This window comes from Neolamprologus multifasciatus, chromosome 16 (genome assembly GCF_963576455.1).
Source record: "Neolamprologus multifasciatus chromosome 16, fNeoMul1.2, whole genome shotgun sequence".
NCBI lineage: Eukaryota > Metazoa > Chordata > Actinopteri > Cichliformes > Cichlidae > Neolamprologus > Neolamprologus multifasciatus.
In genome coordinates, this window is record NC_140454.1 from 27556369 (window position 1) to 27582136 (window position 25768).

The 25768-nt window shown below is 40.5% G+C and overlaps 3 protein-coding genes and 2 non-coding genes across 5 annotated transcripts; 1 reads left to right on the top strand and 4 right to left on the bottom strand.

Annotated features, from left to right (window-relative positions):
- Positions 1-972: 972 nt before the first annotated feature.
- On the bottom strand, positions 973-5160 carry LOC146500959 (CD276 antigen homolog). Its single transcript, XM_085134548.1, has 4 exons — positions 4237-5160; positions 3688-4050; positions 2434-2727; positions 973-2330 (listed from the first exon to the last, which is right to left on the bottom strand). Exons 1-4 carry the CDS (start codon positions 4328-4330, stop codon positions 2245-2247), a joined length of 837 nt encoding a protein of 278 aa, XP_084990674.1. The 5' UTR covers positions 4331-5160; the 3' UTR covers positions 973-2244.
- A 773-nt stretch (positions 5161-5933) lies between these two features.
- Positions 5934-12016, bottom strand: nifk (nucleolar protein interacting with the FHA domain of MKI67). Its single transcript, XM_085136402.1, has 6 exons — positions 11785-12016; positions 11053-11181; positions 10214-10322; positions 9888-10099; positions 9066-9128; positions 5934-8715 (listed from the first exon to the last, which is right to left on the bottom strand). Exons 1-6 carry the CDS (start codon positions 11905-11907, stop codon positions 8500-8502), a joined length of 852 nt encoding a protein of 283 aa, XP_084992528.1. The 5' UTR covers positions 11908-12016; the 3' UTR covers positions 5934-8499.
- LOC146500961 (small nucleolar RNA ACA64) lies at positions 8899-9029 on the bottom strand. Its single transcript, XR_014870022.1, has one exon. It is a non-coding gene; the product is annotated as a small nucleolar RNA ACA64 (small nucleolar RNA).
- On the bottom strand, positions 10398-10528 carry LOC146500962 (small nucleolar RNA ACA64). The gene has a single exon (XR_014870019.1). It is a non-coding gene; the product is annotated as a small nucleolar RNA ACA64 (small nucleolar RNA).
- Positions 12017-13797: 1781 nt separating the features above from the next.
- LOC146500963 (high affinity cGMP-specific 3',5'-cyclic phosphodiesterase 9A) lies at positions 13798-25518 on the top strand. The gene is made up of 14 exons (XM_085136575.1): positions 13798-13972; positions 15307-15468; positions 15556-15607; positions 15776-15878; positions 16150-16292; positions 16365-16424; positions 17939-18116; positions 19786-19908; positions 20436-20528; positions 20607-20674; positions 21230-21332; positions 21402-21506; positions 23298-23444; positions 23833-25518. The coding sequence occupies exons 1-14, from the start codon at positions 13885-13887 to the stop codon at positions 24022-24024; spliced, it is 1617 nt and encodes a 538-aa protein (XP_084992701.1). The 5' UTR covers positions 13798-13884; the 3' UTR covers positions 24025-25518.
- Positions 25519-25768: the final 250 nt, after the last annotated feature.

The following is a 25768-nucleotide window of genomic DNA, read 5'->3' on the forward strand; positions in this document are numbered from 1 at the left end:
AAAAAAAAAGTTAAGCCGAGGAGAACTATAACCTACAATTACTGAAGAAATAATCCAATAAACCAGTTTCTTTGACTCACAAGTGACCGAGCTACTTTATTTTAATGGCTGTTTGGGTTTCTCACACCTGTACCTTGTCCTTTATTTGTGATGCTTACTATAAAATATTCTAATGCAAAATTAATCACAGTTTTCAATCATGTAAAATAAGCTAAACCCCCCACAAATTGTGCTTTCTGTAATCCAGTACACTCGTATTATTTTAACATCAAAACACTGATGAACCAGTAACTCCATAATACTTTGATCAACAACAAATTACTTCCATGCTTCAGTTTCAAGCTAAATGTGAACAAACATCTGGTTTACAGATGTGGAAGTCTTCAAGATTTTTGTGCAAAAAGATGAAAAAAATATTTAGATTCATGAAATATCTGAAAATTGTGCTAAAAGAGAAGTTTATTTATGTAATAATAACTACAGAGAAATTACAATAACATCAGAAGACTACAATATTAAAAAGAGAGAGAGACGCATATTTCACACAGCTCTGCATTATTCGCACCATTAGCCTCAATCAGTTTAATCAGGTCCTGTAGAATCTATGAAAAGATGCAGAAGGTTGGTTGATAAATTCATGGTGGGTTATTAATCATGTTCATGAATAATAACATCCACAAACAGCAAAAAACATGGACATATCTTCATATCTTCAAGATCAGTAAACTGAAGCCAGTGTGGACGTGACTTAAACCTGCTTTCTCTCCACCAGATGGCGATAAGCTTTGGTCATCTTGACCTCTGTAATCTCTTTCCTTTTGATTTCATGGACTCAGTTGCTTATTTTGGTTCACACTGGAAAAAAATAAAGCGTATTGTATTTTGGTCACACAACTGATGACTGAGGGCTGCTTTCTGTACAGCCTGCAGGGTGGAGTCAAAGGGGGGGGGGGGGGGGGGGGGGGGGGGGGGGGGGGGGCTTCATCATATTTCTCTTGAAGTCTGAATAAAACATTATTCAGCTTATAATATAAAACATAAATATACTAAAAAACATTTATTATTGTAAATGAAGCCACGCAGCAGCATAAAAAGTAAGGATGTAAAGGTGCTTTGTGGTTTGCAGTCCAGCGCTCTCCTCTGCCATTATTATGGGTTGCAGGGGGAGACCATTATGTTTACATCTTGCCACAAAGTTATGAGCCAATCACAAGAAGGCTGGTGAGTGTAGTTCATTATGCCATCAGCATAATCTGAATGGATTTCCAAAACTTTACAGAAACCACCAGGGAATATCAGGAAGAACTAAAAAAACCTTTGAACTTTAATGGCAAAACTGTAAAATAAGAAACAGAAGCATAAGTAAAATAAAATTTTATTCATATAGATAAATATCACAAAGTGCTTCACAATCATATTGCTAAAAAAACAAACAAGTTTAAAAGGAGTTTTCAGCTGCTTTTCAAAACAGATCACTCCCAGCACCCTCCTCCATCGCCAGTCCTTCACTACATCCATGAATCTCTGAGGTCTTCCTCTGTTTCTTTTCCTCACGTCTCGTCTGCTCTGTCTATTTGGAAGGTCGAGCCCAAACATTTAAACTCATCCACCTTCACAATCTCTACTCCTTTCATCTTCTGCCCGCACTCCCTTCACTGAACACAAAACTAGCAGGACTATTATTATCCACCTCAAGGTTTTTAACCCACATTTGTGCGCAATTGTTCCTTTTCTGAAATCCTGAAGTAACTACAGACACGAAATGGGTGAAACCACACAGGGAACCTGATCCTAGGTGTGATCTTTTGGTTTCATTTTTCTGATTCATGAAACTCAGTCTGTGTTTTCCCATCCAGGCCAGACTGAAACTGGATAAGCAGCATTTTCAAAAGTCTCTGATTTAGGCTTGCAATAAGACTGGAGTAGTGTGGCATAAATACACTTATAAATACATCAAAAGTCACACAAACTTTGGTGTACTTTGAATATCCTAGACCAGCTGAAGTCGTCCACCACCAAAACCAGGCCCTGAGAAAGGAACAGAAAATAAATTAACAGATTTTTCTATCTTCAGGTAGACAAAATACACAGAATAATCTATTTTTAATACCTGTATTCAAAATGTAAAGGCACTAAGATGTTGCTGTGTCACATACACAAGAGACAGAAACACATACACATCCTTTAAACATATATAAACCTGAAAAAAGCCTTTTCTGTCGATCAACTCACATCATGTGTGAACTACAGCTGCTGCAGAGCTGTTAGAAGAACTGCAGCAGCCACTATGAGACCTGCAGTCCGGCCAGGTAAACTCCACACTGCTGCACCTGGAGAAGCAGAAAGACACAGTCTGTATCCACAAAGCTCTTCCTGTTTCCTGTTTTCTGACTCAACATGTTGAAAACAGGGCATTACGAACTTTTAACCTACCTTTGCTTAAAGTATAGGTGGCGTTCAGAGTCGTATTTAAAGTGGGGTTGTGGCACAGACAGGTAATGGCTCGGTAATGACCTGCAGGGATGTGGAGAGTGCTGCTGGAGGTGTACAGATAGTTTTCAGGATCCTGCTCTGTCTTAGTGTGGACATGCTTCGAGTCAACTAAGGATTCAGAGTGGTTGTAGTGGATGGTCCAGCGTATCTCAGGAGCTGGAAATACACCATGCAGCGTGCACACTGAAGTCATTGTTTTAGTGTTTACAGCCAGCTTGAGGTGCTTGTAAGGCACTGAGGAGAGAGGGGAAGAATGTTAAAGTCAATTTTAAAAAGTCCCTTTCATCTGCTTGTTCGGTTTCGAGTGAGACTAATCAAACTGATACCATCATTCTACCTACTGAGGTTTTGCAGACACGATGATGATGATGACATTAACTTGTCTGACATCGAGACTGGTCATGAGGGGAAATGAATAATTCCTACACTGGTTGATGGTAGTTGCTGGGAAAATGACTGCTAAAGTCACACAGGCCTACCGACCAATCAGTGACCTGAATTTTTCCCTAGCAACCCGTCTGTTGCTAGAGAAAAGCATGCATTCCCCAACCGGCTCACAAAACCCTCTGTGATCGACTACTGTTTGCATGGTCATGGCTAATAATATCCATCCACTAATACCTTTAAATCAGTAGAAGTAATTTCTTCTGATCGTTAAAGCTAACCATAAACCCAGTTTTATCCAAAGCTAACAGTTAGCCTGTTGTATTTCACAGCTAATAACATATTTCAAAATCAGCTAAATCCCTAATAGTTTTTCTTTATTTTATGTCTTATATCTTTAGCTAGCAGGTAGTTAGCCAAATGTAAAAAAACAGACGCAAAATTAGTTCGAAGGTTTATGTTAAACTAAATTAACTTTAGAGAATCCCAACTGTAAGGTCACTTTTACTTCATGACCAGGGCTGGGTCAGATAACTTTTACATGTAGTGAGTTAAAATAAATTACATGGGAAGTTGTGTCTTTAGTTATGCAATCCATTATGATTTAAAATCATGTGCTCTAACTAAAGTGAAATTCACAAAAAGAAAAGAGTTCACATATCTTCTCTTCTCTCTTTAATCCCAAACCACTTCTGCATATTTAGTGTGAACTTTAAGTGTTAACTCAAAAAAGTCTTTTTTAGAAATTTTGCTGGTATACTCACTTCTTCATAAAACATAAACATCAGCAAAGCCAACTTCCTCTCTTACCTGTTACATACAAATTTACATGGCAAACTTTTGAGGTCTGCATCACTGTCTCCGAACCATTAAAAACTGCAGCGTAAGCTTCAAATATCCTCCCATTATCTCCAAGAGTCAAATTCTTGAGTAGGACTGAAATATTTCCTTTCGTCATGTCCTGGGTGAAGGCCGCGGTCCTGTTCAGATAATGGTCTTTTACATGCTTGAACATTGTCTCTCCTTTATTGAAAGAGTACAAAACAGCCTTCCTTTCATCCTGCCAGTAAAAGCGAAGATTTTTCAAGTCGGTTTTAACTGACACGCTACATCCCAGGAGTGCTGAGTCCATGATGGTTGAGTTGACATTGTACACAGATATGGCTTCAGATACTAAAATGTAAAAAAAAAAAAAAAGAACCGCAGTTAATGAGTCTCAAACACCGGTATTGGACTTTTCGATGATGCAACAAACAGCCATGTTTAATATGAGTTTCAAACCCAATCCCACAAAAACCAGTCGACTTTGTTTCTTTAATGTAAACACACAGGCTTTGCATAAAAATATATAAAGCTTACCAAATAGGAGAGCTGAAAAAAGTCCAAGCAGAACAGCCATTTTTGTGAGGATGTTTCCTATAAACCGAGATGACAACACTGATTTTAGACGCATGGTGCCCAGGCATGGTGCATCTTCCGCTTCCTCTTATGAGATGCGGTAGACGTCATCGGGACTTCCCCTAAATTCGCTTTGATGACCATTTTAAAGTAATGACGCATGTCTCTAACAGTTCTTTGCTATTTCTGATTCACAGGAACATGGCTGACTTATAGTTACGCAGGTTTTGCAATGCGTATTATGTGTAATGGAGTATGTGACATCTGTAAGGTCAAAGGTCAAATGGTCACAAAGACGATTAAATGGAGGTGTGAGGTTAGACAAAAACGTTTGGCACGTCTTCATAAACTGCACAACTTTGCACGATTTCCCGTCATTTCTTTCATCCTTTGCACATTTTGGTGTTATCATGAGGTGCTTCATCGCGTCTTCCACCCACCCTGTGATCACTGATCTTCGTTCTGTATAGTTTTTGTTGGGATAGACGACTGACAAGCAGTTTCGTGGCTAGACGAAGCCTATTACCTTATTACCTCAGCCCAGGCATAACAGCATCATTTCATAAATATTTCCAATACAAACAAAGGCAGTAGAATTTTAAAGATAATAGACATTTTATGAAAGTTTGACCCTGGTTGACCTTCAGAGGAAGATACTTAGAATCCCCGTATATCATCCCCTACATGCCTATATGTTGTTAATACAGACAAAGGCAGGAAGAATCATAGGTTTAAGTCTACAGAGCACTTTGACATTAAGATCAATCTGCTGACCTTCAAGACCTCAGTAGATGTAGGCCAAATTTTATTGGACTGTTAACATCACCTCACTCTACACCAGCGGTTCCCAACCCCTGGGTCACGAACTGGTACCAGGCCGCGAGAGTTGAGGCTCAGGTGTGAAATTCATGGTTTTCATGGTTTTTTTTTTGTAGTTGAGCGTCTTATTTTGAAAGAAATATTTATGCAATACCATAGTGACCAGAGAGCATTAAGGGGCAGAGAGGAGGATGTTACTCTTAATGTTGTTGCCGCATTTCCGGAGGACTCTGCTAATAAAGTTACACAATTACACAGTGAATTCACATTTATTATTATATTTACAAAACACCACAGTTTTTGTCTTGATCGTATCATTTTTATTTTGTTGTATTTATCCGCGACACCTTAAAGGCCGGTCTGTGAAAATATTGTCTGACATTAAACCGATCTGGTTGGGGACCGCTGGTTTACACCCCTGCAAAGTTTTGTTGGAATTGATTCAAAACTTTTTGAGCTATTGTGTTTACAGGCAGATATACAAAGCCTTCTTCTATAGTAGTAAACTCTTTGGAAAGAGGAATGTTGGTCAAAAGGTCAAAAACACCCGGTAAATACAGGGGAGGTATTGTTGATATCAATACCGATACTGATACTTTTAACCTATAAAGGCAGCTTATGTAAGGGAGAGCAGTGTTTCATAACTTCTCAATCTCAGTTCACCAAATTCTGAACACATTTCAATTACCACCAAATCACTTTCATTTTCCACAATAATAAGTTAACACACCTTTCGGTTTTGTTTTGAGAAGAGGAAGGTATATGTGCCTGTCTTTGGGTCAACTTCTGTTTAAATGTGCTGTAGGCTATTATTAAAAGATGTGACATTCAACACGAAAAGATTCAGAGATTTTTTATTGTGCATGTTTGAAGTACATTTTTTAATTTGTAAAAAATAAAAGAAACAATTCAGTGGGCTACATGCTGAACTTGGAGGATAGAGCCAGATTATCGATCTGATACCAATCCCAGCGTTGGTATGGATCGTCTCTACAGGTGAGCATCAGTATCAAGGGGCGTCGTTCAGTTTTACCCAACAGGACTTAACGATTGCTGCAATTTTTTTCAGGAACCAAATCACACTTACAACTGTGTCACAGCTGTTACTCATAGAAAGTTTAGAGAAATGTTTTACAGATAAAGCAAAGACTGAGTCAGTTGCATTTCTCAGATTTCCTGTAAATTAATAGTAAACAGAGGCCAGCTCAGGAGCGTCACATTACTTATGCTGAAGTACGGAATTTTTTTCAGCCCTTTTACTGGTAATAAAACGAATTGTGTGGAGTTTCTGATCTCTCCTGCAAGGATTTTCCCCGCTCGCCAGCTTTTTCTCACTGTAAAAACTAACCACACACTCAAAACTTTCATAGTTACAGAGAATTGCTCCACACTGAAGGTCCAGCCTGTCAAACAGGAAGTGGGAAGTTCTATTTATAATGCGGGGGTTTTGCAGGGTTTTATCGGGACACCCTTTTTTCAGTTTAAAAATAAGAAAAAGAAAGCAAATTTTCTACTTAAAGTTTAAATTGAAAAACCAAACACCTTTAAAAAAACAAATCAGTTCAACAGCTTCATTTCAAAAAGAGACATATGCATTATTAAGTCACACTTTATTAAGCTGAATTAAATAAAGTTCAAAGATAAACACACGTATGCTTATTGTCATTAGTTGTTAGTGAACGAGCGAGCAGTCACAGCGTCCCCTCGATTCAGAGAAAAACTTTCAGTTTTCAGTCTTCAAAACGTCACCAGCTCAGCACTCCTGTTTCCCCTGCTGAGTTTCTCTGCACTGCCTCCAGCTTTGGTTTCTCCCGGGAAACTACCGCAAAGTGTGCGAGCTTCAGATTTTACTCTACAGAGAAATTAGTTTTTTTGTGTGTTTTTCCAAAGCTCTTTTAAAAGTTCACTACAGTACAGCTTATTCTCTGCCCCCTCTGTTTATTCAGACGCTTACATCATTCATTTTTAAAAGCAGAAATCTGTCAATGCTGGAGCACTCTGCACACTAACAAGCATGCTCTTCCTCATTAGTCGACTTAGTTTTTAAATACTCTGATGATTCTGCTGCGTCAGATGCTTGTTTAATTCCTAAAGAGCCAGACTATCAGTCAGAAGTTTGAATTTTAAATGAACTAAAATGAGATGAGACTACACAGGAGGGACTGCAGATTCACCCCGATTCTCCATTTTTATGTTTCTACACTGGCCTGTACATGCTGTCACATCTTTTTGTCCATAAATCAGTCCACACACAAGTTCACCCCACGTGCATTGACTTCAGGAAACGCAGACGCACCAACTTACACCCAAAAAGTGTTCATCAGAGACCTGATTTAGACTTCTGCAATGAGTCTTTGCAGAGTCAATAATGTAGCCTATGTTAGCAGCGGCATTTATGGTGAGGTTATGCCCCTTTTTTTACTTAACAGCTGATACAATCAAAAAGCCAGGTATTTTTTCCCCTCTCTAGGTTCTCACTCTTAAATTTGTCCCTCTAGTTTTTTCACTTCTTTGCTCATTCTGAAGGTTTCAGACATTTGTGCGTCCTTATATTGACCGTATGATTATTTTTCCTTATACTGACACAATGATTTTATTCTGACGGCTAAATTCAAGAACTGCCCCAAAAACATAGCTGGAAACAGGAGGGGTGATGGTACTCAACAGGCCAATCACAAGAGGCGTGAGCTTTGTCGACATGCCATTTAGTCAGGGTCAGGTTTCAGAGGCGTTTGTGGTTATGATGTAGAATTCCACTGAGTCAGATCTCCAGTAAGGGTGAACGGGCGTTTAGACGACGTCTAAAAGTGCAACACTGGGAAATCTGAGGCTATAAAACAAATCTGAAATCTCTGGTTGGTTTTAATATAAACTTTTAATTTTATTTGGGAAAATATTTAATAAATTCACAGATGTGCTGCAATTAAAATTACCTCAGTTATCAGAGGTCTGATGAATACACGGCAGTTAAAGTGTATTCAACACACACACACACACACACACACACACACACACACACACACACACACACACACACACACACGAATTTGAGAAGTAAATGGTGGCAGGTATCCTCAACAAAGGTGACGCCCCTTTGGTTACGACCATCTTTTAAATACAGTCTGTGGCTGAAATGTGAAGCGATAAGAGGTGAGGCGAGCTACCTTCCCACCAGCTTTCCTTCCATATTTACATTTATTGTTGAAGAATTATAGTTTACACATTTTTTAGACGAAGCAAAAAATCTAAACGCAGCCTCGTGTGTCGTACACGCGCGGCCGCAGCTCGTCTTCAGCGGTGTCCGTCACAAACATGTCCCATCGATTTCTGAACACAGAACGATTCAGTTCAGGATCCTGACGTTCGTTTCTCTGCTCTCAGAGTCCACAACAAAACTCAGGACTTTCACTCAGCCTCCTCCTCAGAGTCCTCCTCGCTTCCCTCTTCCTCCTCGTCGTCACTCCCTTCTTCTTCCTCTTCCTCCTCCTCTTCTTCCTCCTCAGAGTCTTCCTCTTTGTCTACAGCTGGCATCTTGATGATGATCTCATCATCAGCATCATTTTCTGCCGCCGTGGACTTTCTTCTCTCGAGGAAAGAGGGTGTGCAGACAGGTGTGCTGTCCTAAAGAAGAGCAAAGATTACACTGACTCACTGCTCCACCTTGTGGTAAAAACCAGTACTGCATGAAAGTACAGCATGACGCTCAGGCATCAAATTCAACACCTTTCTTCAGTCTCTCTGGATGATATCAATCCTTTTTTGCAGATTTTGTTGTTAAATGCATCCATTTTAAGTAAAAGGCTTAAATGTTGGTACATGGGTTTTATCACGCTGGCACTATCAGACACGCGCAATAAGCTTAACGCACCGCAGTTCTTTAGGCGCAGTTATCTGGCCCCAGACCACTGAGAGACCCGGGGCCATTTTCAGTCTGCGCCCAACATAAAACCAAACATGACAACAAGACTTACGTCAGTGCACGAAGATACGTTCCCGGCATCGGAGGATGACTTCTTCTTAGGAACCTGAGCCGCCTGGAAGAGCACAGAAAGCAGTGAAGGTGAAGTTTATAAGACCTCGGAAAGAACAAACAATCTCAAAACAAAAAAAAATATTGACTTTTTTTTTTTGCCAAGCCGAGCTGACAGTGTAACAGTCCTGACTGCACACAGTATCTGAGGCCTGACGTTAAAGAGAATCTGCTTTGACTTTCTGGACTGTTGCTCAGACAGAATAAAGAGTATGAAGACTGATTGTAGTTTTCACCGTTTACTGTGCAGGGTGTCTACTGCAAGTCCCAGCAGCCCGCAGGCTTAAATCGCAGCAAATCACAGGATTTCATACTTTGAAAACCTTTTTATTAAGCTACAAACAGCCCAGAGTTTAGTTTGTGGCATTTATATTTGAAGTGGGGAGATTCCTGCAGGGAATGACTCGAAAGAAAGCATGAGGGTGCATGGCTTCATTAAATAATCTAAAGTTTCTGTAAATAACCAGATGATTCTGAGGGGGGGGCAGGTGGGAACGTTTTTCCAGATTCAGTTGAATTTATATGGAATCAGCAGTATTCCAAATCGCTGTTATCAGCCTGTAATTCTCTGAAAATCCTTTTTCTTTTTTGTAAAAACTGAAGCTTCTGAACAGATCACAGCTGCACGCTGTTTGGAATTTAGTTGGAAGAAATCCATTAATTAAATCAGACGCCTTTAAATATGCCGCCATGTCACGGCACATTTCCAGTTTTTAAAACCTAAATCCGTTTAATGTTTCATCTCCAGCGTGTAAACACTTACAAATCCGGGGAATTCGTACTCTATGCCGTATGCTGCGATCCTCTTTCGGAGCCTCGACTCTTTGCGCAGCAGCTTGCCGGTCATTTTTGCAATTTCCTCCTCCGTGTGCTGCTTGTTGTAACGCGTTACCGCGGGATACGTCGGCTTTTTGAACCCTCGCTCCGAGCCTACAAACAGCTTCTCGTGCACCTTCTCGGGAGGATACACCTGACCTGGGAGAAAAAAAGATAAAAAAGTATACATTTAAATAAACATCAGGTAGGGAATAAGACCTTTAGGGGGAAACTTCCTGTGAATCAGGATCTAAAAGATGAGGTTTGACTCACATTTGATGAGTCTCTCTCCCATCAGGTAATTATTCATCGTCTCTGCAACGATCTTCGCCACTTCATCGCAGTCAAACTCGATGAAAGCGTAACCTTTGCTGTTACCAGTCTGCAAACAAACAGAGAGAGGAATAAAGTGACAGTCACAGATTCTGCCCTCCAGATGTTTTCATTCCCCCCAGATGTTTGTTGGCACATGGGTTTTATCACTCTGATAACAGGCAGAGCAGGTGATAAGCTTAATGTACCAGAGTACTCTAGGCTCAGTTATCTGACCTCAGACCACTTTTACATCTGAGATCATTTTCAGTCTCAGCCAAAACGCCAGATTTTAAGAAGTGGAGCTTCAAACAGGCTCCTGGCCTGGACTACTTAACCAAAATAAAGAAATCTGAATGTTTGCAGAGTGTGCTGGATTCAAGAATGGCAATCAAGAAGTTCCTCAACTGCTCCTGCTGAACACGGAGGTTTTGGGAGTCAGTTTTATTACTTTGTTACTGCTTTCAGGAGACAAATCCCTGCAACTTTTTTACCAAGTTATAGTTCAAAGGTCATTTTTTGCTTAGATGCAACATGTGGGCTCCTTTTCTGGTGAGTTATACCCGAGATTTTTATCTGGAAGTTTCTGTTCTGGCTATGAGGCCTCAAACCACACAATCTATAATCAGCCTCTCAGTGACCATTTCCCTCTAAAGTTTTATCAAAAAAAAAAAAAAAGAAGCCTCCAAGTGAAGTTTGAAGGAAGTGATATATCGCTGCAATAGCTGTGAAAGTTTTACAGATGCAGTTGAAGATTCTGATCGCCCCTCACACATTCGTTTCCACATGTTCAGGGTTACCTTCTTACTGCGGGACAGCCGCAGCCGCAGGATCTTCCCAAACTGACCGAAGTAAGATTTGAGCTGAGGCTCCACCAGGTTTCGGGGCAGGTGGCTGACGTAAATCACTCCTGGGGTCAGACGGTTTGCCTGTGATGGGGAAAAGACAGATCACCACATTACACAGATAGCTGGGCCTTCACCTGTGATCAGATTATAATACAATATAATGCACAGACTAAATTATGAGAAAAGAAAATGCGGTACTTTAAAGATTTATTTTTCCCAGACCGGCTTTTAAAAAGTCTACAAAATAAAAGTACAAAATAAATACAATCTATATAAATTAAACATACAGATGTTCGCCTCATTTACAGATTTTCTTGTTTAAATCAGTTTACATTCAGTTTGGTCACATTTCTTTGGGGGCAGTTCTCTTTATTTCTTTACTGCAATAACATTAATCTTCCTCTCAGTCCGTAAACTTAATAATTTGAGACAGGGTGTCATTTCTTCTTCTTTTTTTAAATGGGCCTGCCTTACATCTGTAAACCTGTGTAAATACGCTGCACGTGGGCCGACTGACAGAGTAAAGACCACGAGCCTGTAAAGATGTCACGGCACCTGAACCCGAGTTAAACACAGACTACAGAGAGAGACATAAGCAGTCTGAGAGTAAACTCAGCGACAGTAAACAAAAGGAAAATAACTGCAGACTATCGGGTCTCCTTCAAGGCCACATGTCTCACCCACCTTGCCTGATTTCTTCTTCTTCACCTCCTGAACCTTCTTTCTGAAGTCGGACTCCTGTGCAGGATTCAGCGCCAGCAGCTCTTTGGCGGCAGCAGGAGCCGTTTCGGCGCCACTTTCACTCATTTTTCGCTGTTGGAAGCTACAAACGCCACATAAACTGAGACAAACACTCACTTAGCCGTCCATAAACCACGATGCTGCTGCTGATAATGACCCACATCCGGCTGCACATGCGCTGAACACCAACGAGTGCCGGAGAAACGCGTCACGTCTGCAGCTCCGCGCTCTGTGCAGCGACACCTACAGGTGCGGAGGTGTACTTGTTAGTCGGTTTCTTCTCCTACATTATTTTCACGCTCAAAAAAGAAAGAGAAAGAGAAAAAAAAAACCTCAGTAAAAAAAATTTTAATTAAAGGAAAGTGAAAGTAAAACAAAACAAAACAAAGGTAAAATTCTTCCTCTTTAAGAATATTTTAGAAAATGTTATTGGTATATTTGTATACCAATCAAGTACATTTAATTTTGAACATATTCCTTTAAATTTAACATTTTACATCGTGTTTATTTAACAAAAAATGGAAAAATTTACAAGTAATTGAATTAAAATTAAATTAAGTTAAAGTCAGAATCTTGGGCTAAATCTTATTTTTAGTTAATTATTCTTCTTTTTTAATTATTGTTGTTGTTGTTGTTGTTGTTGTTGTTATTATTAGTAGTAGTAGTAGTATCAGCTATATTTAAGGGAAATCAACATCTCGTTTTCTTATGTGATTATCACTTCATATGTCTCACCTGGCTGTGCGCATCTTTACTTAAGTTTGAGAACCTCTACATTTCTATTCATAAGAAACATCTCATAACATTTTAATTATGATAAAACTTCCTGCTTCAAACACCAATCCTAAGAATTGAAATATAAAAATGTGTAAAACTGAAAAAAGTCATTGTGCAGGCATCCTATTTTATTTTATAAGATTTCATACATTTTGGTACAAAGTCTTAATGTTTAAATTACAAAAAAGATAAATATTTCAAGGAAAGAAAAATACATTTGTGCAAAAACTGGAAAAAAAAGGAATACATTTGAAAACAAATGCAATAAATAAATACAGAAAAATGAAATATATAAAAAATTAAAATGAAAAAAAAAATTAAAATGAAAGAAAACTTAAAACTGTGGAGAATAAAAGCAAAAATACAAAAATATGAACTAAAAATATATAAAAGTCAAATTTTAAACAACAAAAAAAAAACACATATAAAAGTTTTCACATTTAGAAAAAAAAAATGGCCATTTTAGGATTAAAGTTGAAATTTCGACATTAAATTTAATTAGTATTTTGAGGAAAAAAAGTCTAAATGTGTCTAAATTGTTGTTTCAACCAAACAACTGCAATGGCTCCTGTACATCCTATAAAATTCTTAACATGGTCCTAATCCTCTTTCATAGTAATGTGCCTACTACTGTATGTACACAGCATCACAACACAGGGGAACCCTGTAAAGGCTGAACATGTGCCCAAACAAATGAGCCGCAAAAAGCTGATATTTGATCACATGTAAGCTTTATATTACTTCAGTCAGATTTAAAAGTGTTGTCTCCAGAGAAACTGTAACTCACTCTGAGGTCGAGTTCAATTTGACCCTTTGAGTTAAAAAACAACAATGTGCACTAAACAGCAGGTTCACTACAGCACTTAAAAATCAGCCAAAAACACTCTGATTGGTTATCTCATTCTCAGTTTGACTCTATAAAGACCATTCTCTCTTTCTTGTTGAACTGTAATTATATTTGTATTAAAAATCAACACCGTGTTCACCTCTGTGCCCTTAATTTGTCACCCACAATTTGAGAACCACTACTGTAATCGTTTTTTTTTAAAACACCCTCATAACCTTTGTAATTGTTATAAAAATCTAAATTTCAGGTGAAGACAGTTGGCTATTGCTCTGAGAAATGTTGCAGTCCAAAGGCAGGGGAGGAGCTTAGGAGGAGGTGGAGAGGGGGTGGAGTGTTTATCATTAAGATAATAAGAGGAGATAAACATCAGAGCCAGATCAGCAGTGCACACAGCAGCATCAGCGGGTTAGATTCATGACATGGAAACAAAAATAATCTACTTCACGGTGAACGGGAGACCGGAGCAGGCGGAGTTCCCGGTCGACTGTCCGGCTCAGGACGTCAAAGGTAAGAGTTTATGTTTCATATGATCAAATGCATTCTAACGTGTTGTTTTGGACAAATGAATTAAAGTGGAATATTCTTATGCTTAGAGTTCAGGAAATACTCTTTTGTGACTAAAATCAATAAAGCAAATTTGATAAATGGATCAACATAAGACAAAGCAGTCTTTGCTGCAAATACAGCTGCCACTGACAGCTCCTCACCTCTCACAGCAGCTTCAGCCTTTGGCATCATGATCTCCACCCACATTACATACTGCAGATTTTACTCATTAGAACAGTGCTGTAACTACAAGCAGTGTTCTTACTTAATTTAGATGACTGCATTTAACTTCTATTGTACTAGTTTTTGAAGATTACTTTCCTGTATTGAATTACCTGAACGTTGTACCTGCATATTTGTAGACACTCGTTCCACTTAATTTGTGCTTGATTTTTCTAAACAGTTCTGCAGGAAGCTCAGAATTGAGGCACTGTCAAAAATGTTTACCTTTACATCTTTTTTTGGTTAATATTTCAGTGCAGTCATTTATAGAAAACTTTACATGCGTGATGTGTGTTTTTCAGCGTTTGCGACTGATAATTATAATAGAGAGTCCTGCAGTGCCTAATGCCCCCCAATCATGTTCGGGGCTGCTCGTGTTTCTGAGACACTGCGGTGTATGGGGCACATTAAGGCAACCCCCCCCCCCCCCCCCCCCCCCCAGCTTTCTAAGTACTGTAATTCTCTGAGAACTGGGTATTTTAAAACATTTCTAAACGAATATTAGATGAAGTGCTATAAATATAAACAATAGAGCTCTTTTAGTTTAATATACATTGTATGATTATAGAAGTTCATATTGAATATCCAAGTATGAGGATAGCACAACCACACTGACCAAATTTGTGTAAATCACCCCTCTTAAGTACATTTTACTTTTTTCTGATAAACCTTGTTACTGTTTGTTGATGTTGGTTTTTGTTGTTGCTGATTGTTGTTATTGGTGGTTGTTGGTTGTTGCTGATTGTTGCTGGTTGTGGATTGTTGTTGGTGACTGTTGGTGTTGCTGGTTGTTATAGTTGTTTGACAATAATGGGTTGTTTAGATACTGAGCACTTTACAAATATTGTATAAGTGTTACCACGGAAATTATATCAATAACCTAAAGAAAACAAAATGCAAGAAAATTTTCAAAATAGCTCAGAATAGACAAAAGATCTAAGTCTAAATTAAATGATTCATATCAAAGTTGGTTAGTAATGTGGACGTGGTTATTTATGTCTGTTCATTTGAATAACAATTCCTGGACTTCCTCAAGTGATTCTATAAAATAAACCTCAAGCTGGTCTTTCTAGATCTGTTCCGCTCTGCCGCCGAGGCTGGACCCCATGACATCCTGAAACTGTACAACCCTAAAGGCAACATCATCAACATTTCTCCGAGCCTTGAACCCAACAGCCCCAACCTGTGCTACAAGCTGGAGGTGGTGGCTGCCGACTGTAACAGTGAGCTGTTAGGTATCTTTAATTAGGCATCGTGGGAATGGCAGTGATCTAGTTCACATGGAAACCGTTGACGGTCTCCATCTTTTTACGTCATTTTAGGTGTCGAGCTTGCTGGTGCACTAGGATTTGACCTGTCATCCATGGAAAAAAGGTAGGTGGTGCAGGCCGGGTAACAAAGGAGAGAACATGCATAAAGATCTCTTAGGTATGCTACCATCAGTGTGCTTTTTAAAGTCTCATATCAGGCATTAAAGACCAGAATCTGAGCCATGACACGTACACCTGAAAAGTTCATGAATGGTTGCTTCACTGATCCCAGACTGCAGGGCCTGGAGAAGAAAATCCTCATCGAGGCTGGTGAGACGCCTGCAGTTGTGTATGAGATGAAAAAGCAGGTGGATTCATTCAGAGAGAAACTGGAGGTATCCCAGCAAAGTTTCCCACATCCAGTGTTGTGTTGTTTAAGCTTGTTCCGCCTCAAATAACTGAACAAAAATACCAGAAGTTTTTTTAAATTCAAAACTTAGAGACAAACATGGGAATAAAGTGGGTTTGGCAGGGGGGGGAACTCTATGATTAGATGTCACAGTGCAGCAGGGCTGGGGAAATAATCACTTAGGAAGAAGTCAGTAATAATTTGTAGTGTGAGCTCCAGTAGGTTTGTGTTCAGTGCTGCTTGCCATTTGTCTTCAGAGTGTGGAGCATCTAAGCTGGCTGGGGCTGTTCAAAGATCTCTCGGAGGGAACCCACAAGCCCTCACCGTTCTACCACAAAAGGACGCTGCGTAAAACCAGGGAAGAGTGTGAACATGTGCGGGAAAAGTTCCTGCAAATGAGGTTTGTAAAAATTCACATTAAAATGTTTGGAATAATTTGCTATTCTTACTCCTCATGCCACCATCTTTGCAGCTCTTTGGAGGTATCTGAGGAAGTGAGGCAGTACCTGAAGACGCCAACCTTCGATAACTGGTAAGTTTTGCTTTAAAATGCATGAATCCAATTGCTTTTAATGTCACCTGCTGAATCTGTGTTCATCACCTTGATGCGTCTTTGTGATCCTAAATAAACGAGCGCACCTGTTTCCTCCGTGGACAGTGAGGCAGGCGGTCAGCTAATGACAGTCGTGCCCAGCAAACACATCTCATGTGTTTCTGAAGAGGATGGAAGCCCTCGGCCTTTTCTTCTGATCCGCACACTCATCTCAATATGAATAGGGCTGGATGAGGGCTCGCTAATTAAAAGAAGGTCTTTATAAAAGCCTTAATATGCACACCACGTTTGAAGTGAGCGCCATGCATTCACTAAGGTTCAGTTATCTTTTCATTTGTCCAAAAGCTTTTAAAGCAAACCTGCAGCAATAGAGGAGCATCGATGAGGTTATGTTCAACCTACACACCTAAAGCTTGGAGCTAAATTACAGGATTCCTTGAAACACTTGATAAAATGTGCTTTTTGCAAGTTGGCCAGTGCGGTATTATCAGGAATAATTCTGACGTGACCCTGCACTCTTGCTGCTGTAAACAAATTTACTGAGAAGACTAAAACCATCAGTGTGTTCGTATGTTCCTCAACACAGGAGTGCAACCACTCCTCATGAACACAGAGCACTGTCTAACATGTGTTTGAAAAGAAAAACACACATGGGTTTTAAGCAAAGATGCAAAAGTAGATGTTCAGCAGATAGATAAACAAATGTGGGAACAGGGTCCCAGCAAACAGAAAGGTGGTAACGCTATACCTGCACTAAATTTTGGAGAAATATAGTGAAAACTGATGTTTTTATGAATATTTTAGTGCTATCAGCGTTAATCGCGGCAAATCTCTGTTAGCGAGTTGTCGCAGATCACCCTGATGCATGTGGCTGGACGGCGCTAAAACGTTAACGAGCATTAATGAGCTGTGCAGCCACACGCACAGGGTGAACTCGCTAACGGAGATCTGGCGCGTTAATGTGGTTATGGCGTTAATTTCATTTTAGCGAGATTAACGCTGACAGCACTAGAATATCTTTTTTGTTTGTGTCAGTCAAAATAACATTTTTTGTTCTTTCTGGATTTCCAAGACTTTCACCTTTTTTTTAAACAAAAGAATTTCATGACAGATGGTTATGGTCCGCACTATTCCAACTTTGGCATCAGAGGGTTAAATATGTCTAAATGTGGTTCAATAATTGTCCTCTTTCCTTCCTCAACACTTCAGCTGACTCCACAGCTTCTGCATTTCTGTGTTGAATAATTATCGTCTGCTTGTCTTTCCTCAAAATCTTGTCTTGAAAGATGTGCTGAAAGATCCATTCTTGGACTTTGTAGCAATGGGAAATTTGTGCCTTTTACATTATCTGTGTGTCCATTAGAAAACCTTTCACCCTTCAAGGTTTTTTTTTTAAGCTAAAAATTGTCAGGACACATTTAGCCTGGAAATCCGTGTGGAAGGACAAATGTTGACTGGTTGGCTATTGATTGTTTTTTTCTGGTGATGTGCAGGCAGTGGGAGGATGCAGAGATTATGGTGCTCCTGCAAGTCATGTACACAGATTTAGACTTCATACCAACCTTCAACATCGAGCCCGAAGTCTTGCAGCAGTTTCTGTTCGAAATCTATCGCAGATACAACAACATCCCTTTCCACAACTTTAAACACTGCTTCTGTGTGACCCAGATGGTGAGTATGTTTAACCCCCGCAACTAAGGGGTAATTCCCAATTACGCTGTGGTTAAATTTACCTACAAATACTTAAAGGCAGTTACACTAGAATAAGAGGGTAAAAAGTTAGTTAGGAAACAAAGAAAGTAATTTTAAGTACTGTGTAGTTTCATGGTAATAATGGTACACAGCACTTTTCAGGTTGTGAGCCATATTTTGGCTCCATCACTATAAGCTCACACAGGTCTACAAATTATTAAATATAACACACACCCCGAAAAGTACAACATATTTACGCATATGTAAGAAATATTGTGTTTTTCTGCAAAATCCACCCATCCATCCATCTTCTTCCACTTATCCACAGCCAGGTTGCAGGGCAGCAGCCTAAGCAGAGAAGCCCAGACCTCCCTCTCCTCAGCCACCTCCTCCAGCTTATCTGGGAGAACACCAATGCGTTCATAGGCCAGCCGAGAGATATAATCTCTCCAGGGTGTCCCGGTGGGACATGCCCGGAACACCTCACCTAGGAGGCACCCAGGAGGCATCCTTATCAGATGCCCGAACCACCTCAACTGGCTCCTTTCAATGTGGAGGAGCAGCGGCTCTACTCTGAGCCCCTCCCGGATGGCTGAACTTCCCACCCTATCTCTAAGGGAGAGGCCAGCGAACCTTCGGAGGAAACCCATTTCCAACACTTGTATCTGCTATCTCAATCTGTCAGTCACTACAGACAGCTTGTGACCATAGATGAGGATAGGGACTTAGATTGACCGATAAATCGAGAGCTTCGCTTTTACACTCAGCTCTCTCTTTACCACAACGGACAGCGTCCGCATCACTTCAGCCATAGCACCAATCCGAAGGTCGATCTCCCGCTACCTTCTGCCATCACTCGTGAACAAGACCCTGAGATACTTAAACTCCTCCACTTGGGGAAGGAACTCGGAGTTGGCACTCCACCATTTTCCGGCTGAGATTTGTAGGTGCCACATCACCACATCATCCGTGAAAAGCAGAGATGGGATTCTGAGACCACCCAAGTGAAAGACTTCCGCCACTTGGCTAAACCTAGAAATTCTGTCCATAAAAATTATGAACAGAATCGGTGACAAAGGGCAGCTGTGCCAGAGTCCATCACCCACTGAGAATGAGTCCGACTTATTGCCAGCTATGTGCACCAAGCTCTTGCAATGGTTGTATAAGGATCGAATGGCCCGAAGCAATACGCCAGACACCCCATACTCACAAAGCACCTCCTACAGGACACATGTAGACTGGTTGGGCAAACTCCCATGCACCCTCGAGTATCCTTGAGAGAATAAAGAGCTGGTCCAGTCTTCCACGACCAGGACGAAAATCACATTGTTTCTCCTTTGTCTGAAGTTCGACTAACGGATGAACTCTCCTATCTAGCACCCTGGCATTTCTGCAAAATTATCATGAAATTACACAGTTTTCAAATTTACTTACAGTATAATTATTTGCTTGTTTCCTCTAAGAATGGGACTTGTTCCCCCTTATTCTAGTGTGCCCATCTTTAAGTATTTGTAGGTAAATATAATTAGATTTGAATTTGAAATAAAAAATCGGACATTATAAAGTGTTACCAATAAATGCAGGTAAATCCTTCTTCTTCATTCTCTCCATTTGTGTTGTTGCCTTTGTTTGTCTTCCCTCTGAGCAGATGTATGGTTTGATCTGGCTGACTGACCTGAGGAGTAAGATGGACAGCATTGACCTGCTGATTATGCTGACCTCTGCAGTCTGCCACGACCTCGACCACATGGGATACAACAATGCCTATCAGGTACACAAAGCACACTCTTTAGGCTTCCCTAGTACTGAAACTCAGACCTGCATTGTGGTTTGTTGTACCAGCTGGAGTTAGAGCACTCCCAGCCTACATATCAGAATATGAGAACAGAATTTTGATTCAACCTGAAAATTTGGCTCGGTGCGATTTTTGTTCACATTTAGATGATGTAAAACTGTGGTATGGCAACAATTTTCTGCATATAATGGATGGCACTTACTGCTTTCATATAATAATGAAACTCCTTTAAGATTAGGGAAAAGTCTCTTTGAGACTCTTTGAGAACCAGTCCATGTAATTCTTTGTAGTTTCATCGCTTAAAATCTTTTATACCAGTTATTTATACCGAAACTACCACCTTTTGCACTGTAGAAGAACAGCCAACACAGGTTTTGCTGGGACTTCAGTGCAGATGATGTTACAACACTCTGTGATGTTTTATTCATCTGAATTTTCCAGTTTTCCAAAATAAGGTTGAGGCTTGAACTTTGTTAAAAATCTCATGTCTGACTGTCCTTCAGATAAACGCTCGGACTGAACTCGCTCTGCGCTACAATGACATCTCTCCTCTGGAGAACCACCACTGTGCTGTAGCTTTCGAGATACTGGAGAGGGTAAGAATGAAAACCCTCCATTAACCTGCGTACACGCATGGATGAATCCACAGTGACCCGAGAGTCTTTGTTTCATAGACAGAGAGCAACATCTTCAGGAATCTGTCCACGGATCAGTACAAACGGATACGAGAGGGGATCATCAAGTGAGATCATCTTCCAATAGTCATGTTTTTAATTTTTCTCCCCCCAAAAGGAGGGAATATGTCTGTCTGTTTATTTGTCTGTCTGTCTGTTTGTTAGCAGTCTAGCATCCACAATTTTCAAGATATCATGTTCAAATTCTGTGTGCCAGTAGAAACCAATAATCAGCTAAAGGTGATTTAATTTTGTGTAAAAATGCTAGACCTTGAGGGACATGTGTACCTAGTTTGGCTAAGCATTTAACCTTAACCTTCATTGTTACGTCCAAGGTCAAAGTTGACCTTGAAAAAAAATTGTAGAAACCATATTGAGTAATATATCATAAGAATGGGCACGCAGAGAGCAGTACAAAACACTTTTTATTTTTTCAATACAACACCCTACAATGTCACAATGATGTCATAATATTACATCAGTATTTTATAATAAAAACACAAAAAAAACCATCAATGTGTTAGTGTAGCCTTTGCCTTCTGTGGGGAAGTTGTGATCTCTGAGTGCTCTTGTTCATCATGATGTCTTAGCACAGAATTTATAATGAGCACTGATTGTTTCAGATGCATTCTGGCCACCGACATGTCGAGGCACAGTGAGGTTCTCAACAAGTTCAAGTCCATCCTTCCAGTGTTTGACTTCACCAACAAGGACCACAGAGACGTGGTAAGACTACAGAGCATCGTGGAAATTTGGAAGCATCTATACATCTATTTACTGTTGTTGTTTGTGCAGCTAATGACGATCCTGATCAAAGTGAGCGACATATCCAACGAGGCCCGGCCCATGGAGGTGGCCGAGCCCTGGCTGGACTGTCTTTTACAGGAATTCTTCAACCAGGTACCAACTTCTTTCTTCTTTGGCTCTCGGAGGAGGCGGACGCACTTTTCTCCTCTCCCTTATCTTCCCTGCTTATGTCCTTGTCTAGTCTCGTGGGGTTTTTTTGTACTTTCCCTGGAACATTCTCTCACAGTCTGTTCTCTAAAACCTAAAAGAGGAATTATGGAATTATGGATTGGATCAACTGGTCCCTAAATGCAATTGACACCCCTTTCTCAACGAGAAGTTTGGGCTTGGGTGAGCCTGAGTGCTGAAGATATCTACCTATTCGGAACCATGGTAACAGGGTTCTGGCGGATCGGAGCTGGCTTGGCCCTGACTTATCGAAGAATTAAGAAAGCGGAACCGGCTGTTCAAACCCCCACAAGGCTGCCCGCTGGGATTGGAACGATGGGAGAGGCGTGAGTTTCTCAAAATGGGCTCATTGAGTCACCACGGATAAGATCTTGGAGAGGCTACGGCTGCTGTGAATACTCAGAATAAGATCTCTGACTGCAGACTGGATACATCTCGGAAGGACTAGCCCGGAATAACATCTCTGGGCGCAAAATTGGATGACATCTCGGGGAGGCACACTGCCGTGAGTTCTCAGAAATCGGCTCCTTGAGCACAAGAAATGACAACATCACAGAAAGCAAGTATGGCGAAGCTCGCGGCTCTCCAATGGGACCAGTGTTGGACTGTAGAACTGCTTTGAAATTCATATGAGCTGTTGCACTAAAGTAAAAAATTAACATCACTCATCCGGATACCTCTCGGCACCAGCTACAAGGCCGGAGCTGAACAAAAACACCCTGATAACGACTGTGTTTAGTCTGTTCCTTCCCATTCCATGCAAGGCCACCTGGGTTGGCTGGAAGACTGTTTACTTAGCCTGGCAGGGCGAAGGACACTGTCTCAGCTGATCTATCGACACGCACACACATACATATACTGATACTGATAAGCACTCACTGACGCATCACCCTCCCTACCCCGGATCCAACGCCACCTCCAACGCTTACCTCCCCTCTGATGTGGACATCGGGTCAGTTGGAGGCGCAGTCGAAAGATTGCAGCGGTCCCAGATCAGATGTACACACTGGAACTCTTTCCCATGTTGCTTGTCTGTGTTTATTGTGCTATGGTGTGTTGATATCTGTGCATTCCTGTATTATCCTTTTTGTGTTACACATTTCGATGTTTTTTTTCTTCGCTACCTAGCCTGACCTGTCTCCCCAATGTGATGTTTGTGTATTGTATGTACAGTCGGCAAGGTCTGTCATCTCGGTTGTGGGCAAAAGACCTGCAACTGACAAATAAAGGCTATCTCATCATCTCATCATCATCATCAACTCCTGCTGAACTTTGTCAAGACATTTCAAAGTGACAATATGATATGATGCTGTTTTTGATGAGATATCTGTAACTTAAAGAGGGATGTTTTGGAGCACAGTGACCTGAACTTTAAATGTTTTGGCTCTACGATGAGATTCAGGGACGGTCCAGCTGACTTTTGAAGGGCAGAGACAAACTGTGAGTTTCTCTATAGACACAGTCTGTTATCAAGTTGTGTGAGAATTTCTTTTTCAGATGATCTAACCTTGTTGGTGCAGTTCATTATAACAAATGCAGATTAACTTCACTTTTTAAAGCTACAGAAACTAAAATATATTACCTTTTAAATTCAAATGTTAAATCCACCGTGGCCTTACAGTAATGAGGGTGTGCCACACAGCTGAACATCCCTTATAAAGCAATAGAAGTAAACTAAGTTAAGTGGGTCAAATCTGTCTCCTGTCGTTCTGTCAGAGTGATGTGGAGAAGTTGGAGGGCCTTCCCGTTACCCCCTTTATGGACCGGGACAAAGTTACCAAACCTTCGTCTCAAACAGGCTTCATCAGATTTGTTCTTCTGCCTCTCTTCATCGAGCTGGCCAACCTCTTCCCCTGCCTGGAGGTATTAAAATCAAAAGTATGGAGAAAATGTACTGTATGTACTTCTTTAAAAGTATCTTTGCAAAATTTAATGAAGACTTTCACTGGAAGGTGTCCAAAACATCTTAAATAAGTGGCTCAGATGAAAAGAAAAGACTAAAATAAACGGGAAAAAAAACAACATAATTGGTGTGAAAGACAGCCCAGGTAAACAGTGAACGGTGAACAGTGTAAACAGAGTAAGATTTACAAAATAAAACAGGAAATTACTTTACAGAAACCCGTCCTCAGCAAGTGTTAAAGTACAGCCGGCCTTTTTCTATTGTAAGGAACTCATAAATGGTTAAATTCAACCCATGTTTTTGGGTAAATTGTAATCAGTTTAAACTTTTTTTGCAATAATTTCGCAGCAACACATTATTGATCCTGTCCGGAAAGCTCTCGACTACTACACAGAGATGGAGAAAGCTCTGGAGACGGAGCAGCAGAACCGGGCTCAGAGCGAGAACGCAGCCAAGAGCAAGGAGGCAGCGGGAGGCCGACAAGACAGCCAGACGGACGCCGGGCCAGACACCTCGGAACCAGAGTCACAGTCAACATGAAGGATTTCATATCAGTTCACTGTCATATTGATTATTTGGTGGACTAAACGTCCTGTGATGTAGTTTCTCTGCATGCAGTGTTGATGTAACTAGAATAGAATAACATCACATTCAACAGAAGTCTATTTTGAAATAAAACTGTTTCTCACAGAATATATTTTATGAAAGAAACATTATTTGTAAAGGAGCAACAGATCATAACACTGCGTTGTTACTCTGGTGCTGAAGTAGCCATGAAAACACTATGTTGTAATGACTGCTGCTGTTGTTTGTTTGTGTGTGTGTGTAAAAAGTGCTAAAGACTTGAAAACTGAAAGACAATCAGAAATGTTAATATCCAGGTTAGCTAAACATTTGACCTTGACCATCATTGTTAGCGCTCAAGATCAAAGTTGACCTTGAAAAAAAATGTCAACAAACGATCCAACCATACATTCTCTTATCTGCTTATCCTTATCAGGCACACTGAGGGGCTGGTAAAGAAACCATATCAAGTAATATTTCACATGAAAGAGCATGGAGAGAGTCGTAGGTGGTTGCAATGTTACTATAACAGGCTGATGTCATCATGTTGGAATAAGAACACCATAAAACATCAAAGTTTTAGTTTGGTTCTCTTGTTTTGCTGTTTTTAACAGAGACTTTGAGTGAAACAAATGCCTGATTATCAGCAGGTGCAGGATGCATTACTTGACACTAGGTGGCACCATACTGCAGAGCTCAGAAAGATCAGCTGGGACCAGAAGTTCAGTCAGAGGGAATCACAGCTTTGTCTCCAACAGGAAGTTCAACTCTTAGCCACCGGTATCTTTGTTAGAGGCTTCCCTCTGATCTGCTTTTAATGTATATTCAGTTTGGTGCACTTTCAGAATGAATTACCCAGCAGTGTGATATATTTTTACCTTTAGACAATAAACCTTCTCTAAAATGTTGATTGTTTACTTGTTTTAGAGGTATTGACATCACTTTAAGACTGTTCTTTCCCACTCGGGAAGACAAAAGATGCTGTGGTGTGTGGGGCCTCTGGCTTTTCTTGGCTGAATGAACGCTGGTATGTGCTCTGTACTTGCAGGGGGTCACCATTCATTCTTCTACAAACGCCAGCAAGCAATGTGAACTGGAGCAAGTTTGGCAGCGGGGAAGAAGTCCCAGAATAGTGTTCTTCAGTGAGCTCTTTATCTTTTTTTCAATGACAGAATCAGCTATTAAAGTTTGCTGGTAGTAATCCCATCACAGCTCAGAGCCAAATACAGATCCGTTCTTTTTATAGGCTTCTCATAATCAGAGGAAAACTCTGAGTGAAAGAAGAGAAGGGCAGGCAAACGTCGTCACCCAGAGCTGCTGCAACAGCTGCTGACAGCGAAGGACTCAGATTGAGAGATGGTCCATTTACAAAACCCACTTGAATAAGATTAAAACCCATAAGAACCCTAAAAATCAAATATTTAGTATTTAGAGGACTTGTATTTGTGCTCACAAATAAAATCAGGAAAGATTAACGCTTTAAAAACTTGGAATCAGCTTTGAATCTTTGAGCTACTTCAGCCAGTTATCCAGTGACTTCTAAACGTCTGAGAATTAGCGCTTGTGTGTGCACTTCAGTCCACACTGTCTGGTTTAAAATCCACTGCAGGGTTGTACAGAGGTAGTGGGCCCCACAGTGGCAAATACACATGACCCTGACTGCATGATTATAAAGTTCATGAAACCCAACCTCAGAATGAATGAGCAATAAATGCTAATC

Bases quoted from the DNA above. Each gene is read 5' to 3' on its own strand.
- LOC146500959 (XM_085134548.1), bottom strand. From the start codon at position 4,330: ATGCGTCTAAAATCAGTGTTGTCATCTCGGTTTATAGGAAACATCCTC. The intron at 4,051-4,236 runs GTAAGCTTTATA...TTTACATTTTAG, and splicing joins TTTTTCAGCTCTCCTATTTG to TATCTGAAGCCATATCTGTG. The intron at 2,728-3,687 runs GTAAGAGAGGAA...CTCTCTCCTCAG, and splicing joins TGTAAATTTGTATGTAACAG to TGCCTTACAAGCACCTCAAG.
- LOC146500963 (XM_085136575.1), top strand. From the start codon at position 13,885: ATGGAAACAAAAATAATCTACTTCACGGTGAACGGGAGACCGGAGCAG. The intron at 16,425-17,938 runs GTAAGTTTTGCT...GGTGATGTGCAG, and splicing joins ACGCCAACCTTCGATAACTG to GCAGTGGGAGGATGCAGAGA. The intron at 19,909-20,435 runs GTACACAAAGCA...ACTGTCCTTCAG, and splicing joins GATACAACAATGCCTATCAG to ATAAACGCTCGGACTGAACT.
- nifk (XM_085136402.1), bottom strand. From the start codon at position 11,907: ATGAGTGAAAGTGGCGCCGAAACGGCTCCTGCTGCCGCCAAAGAGCTG. The intron at 10,323-11,052 runs GTAACCCTGAAC...GTTTGTTTGCAG, and splicing joins GGCTGTCCCGCAGTAAGAAG to ACTGGTAACAGCAAAGGTTA. The intron at 9,129-9,887 runs GTAAGTGTTTAC...GTGCTCTTCCAG, and splicing joins AGTACGAATTCCCCGGATTT to GCGGCTCAGGTTCCTAAGAA.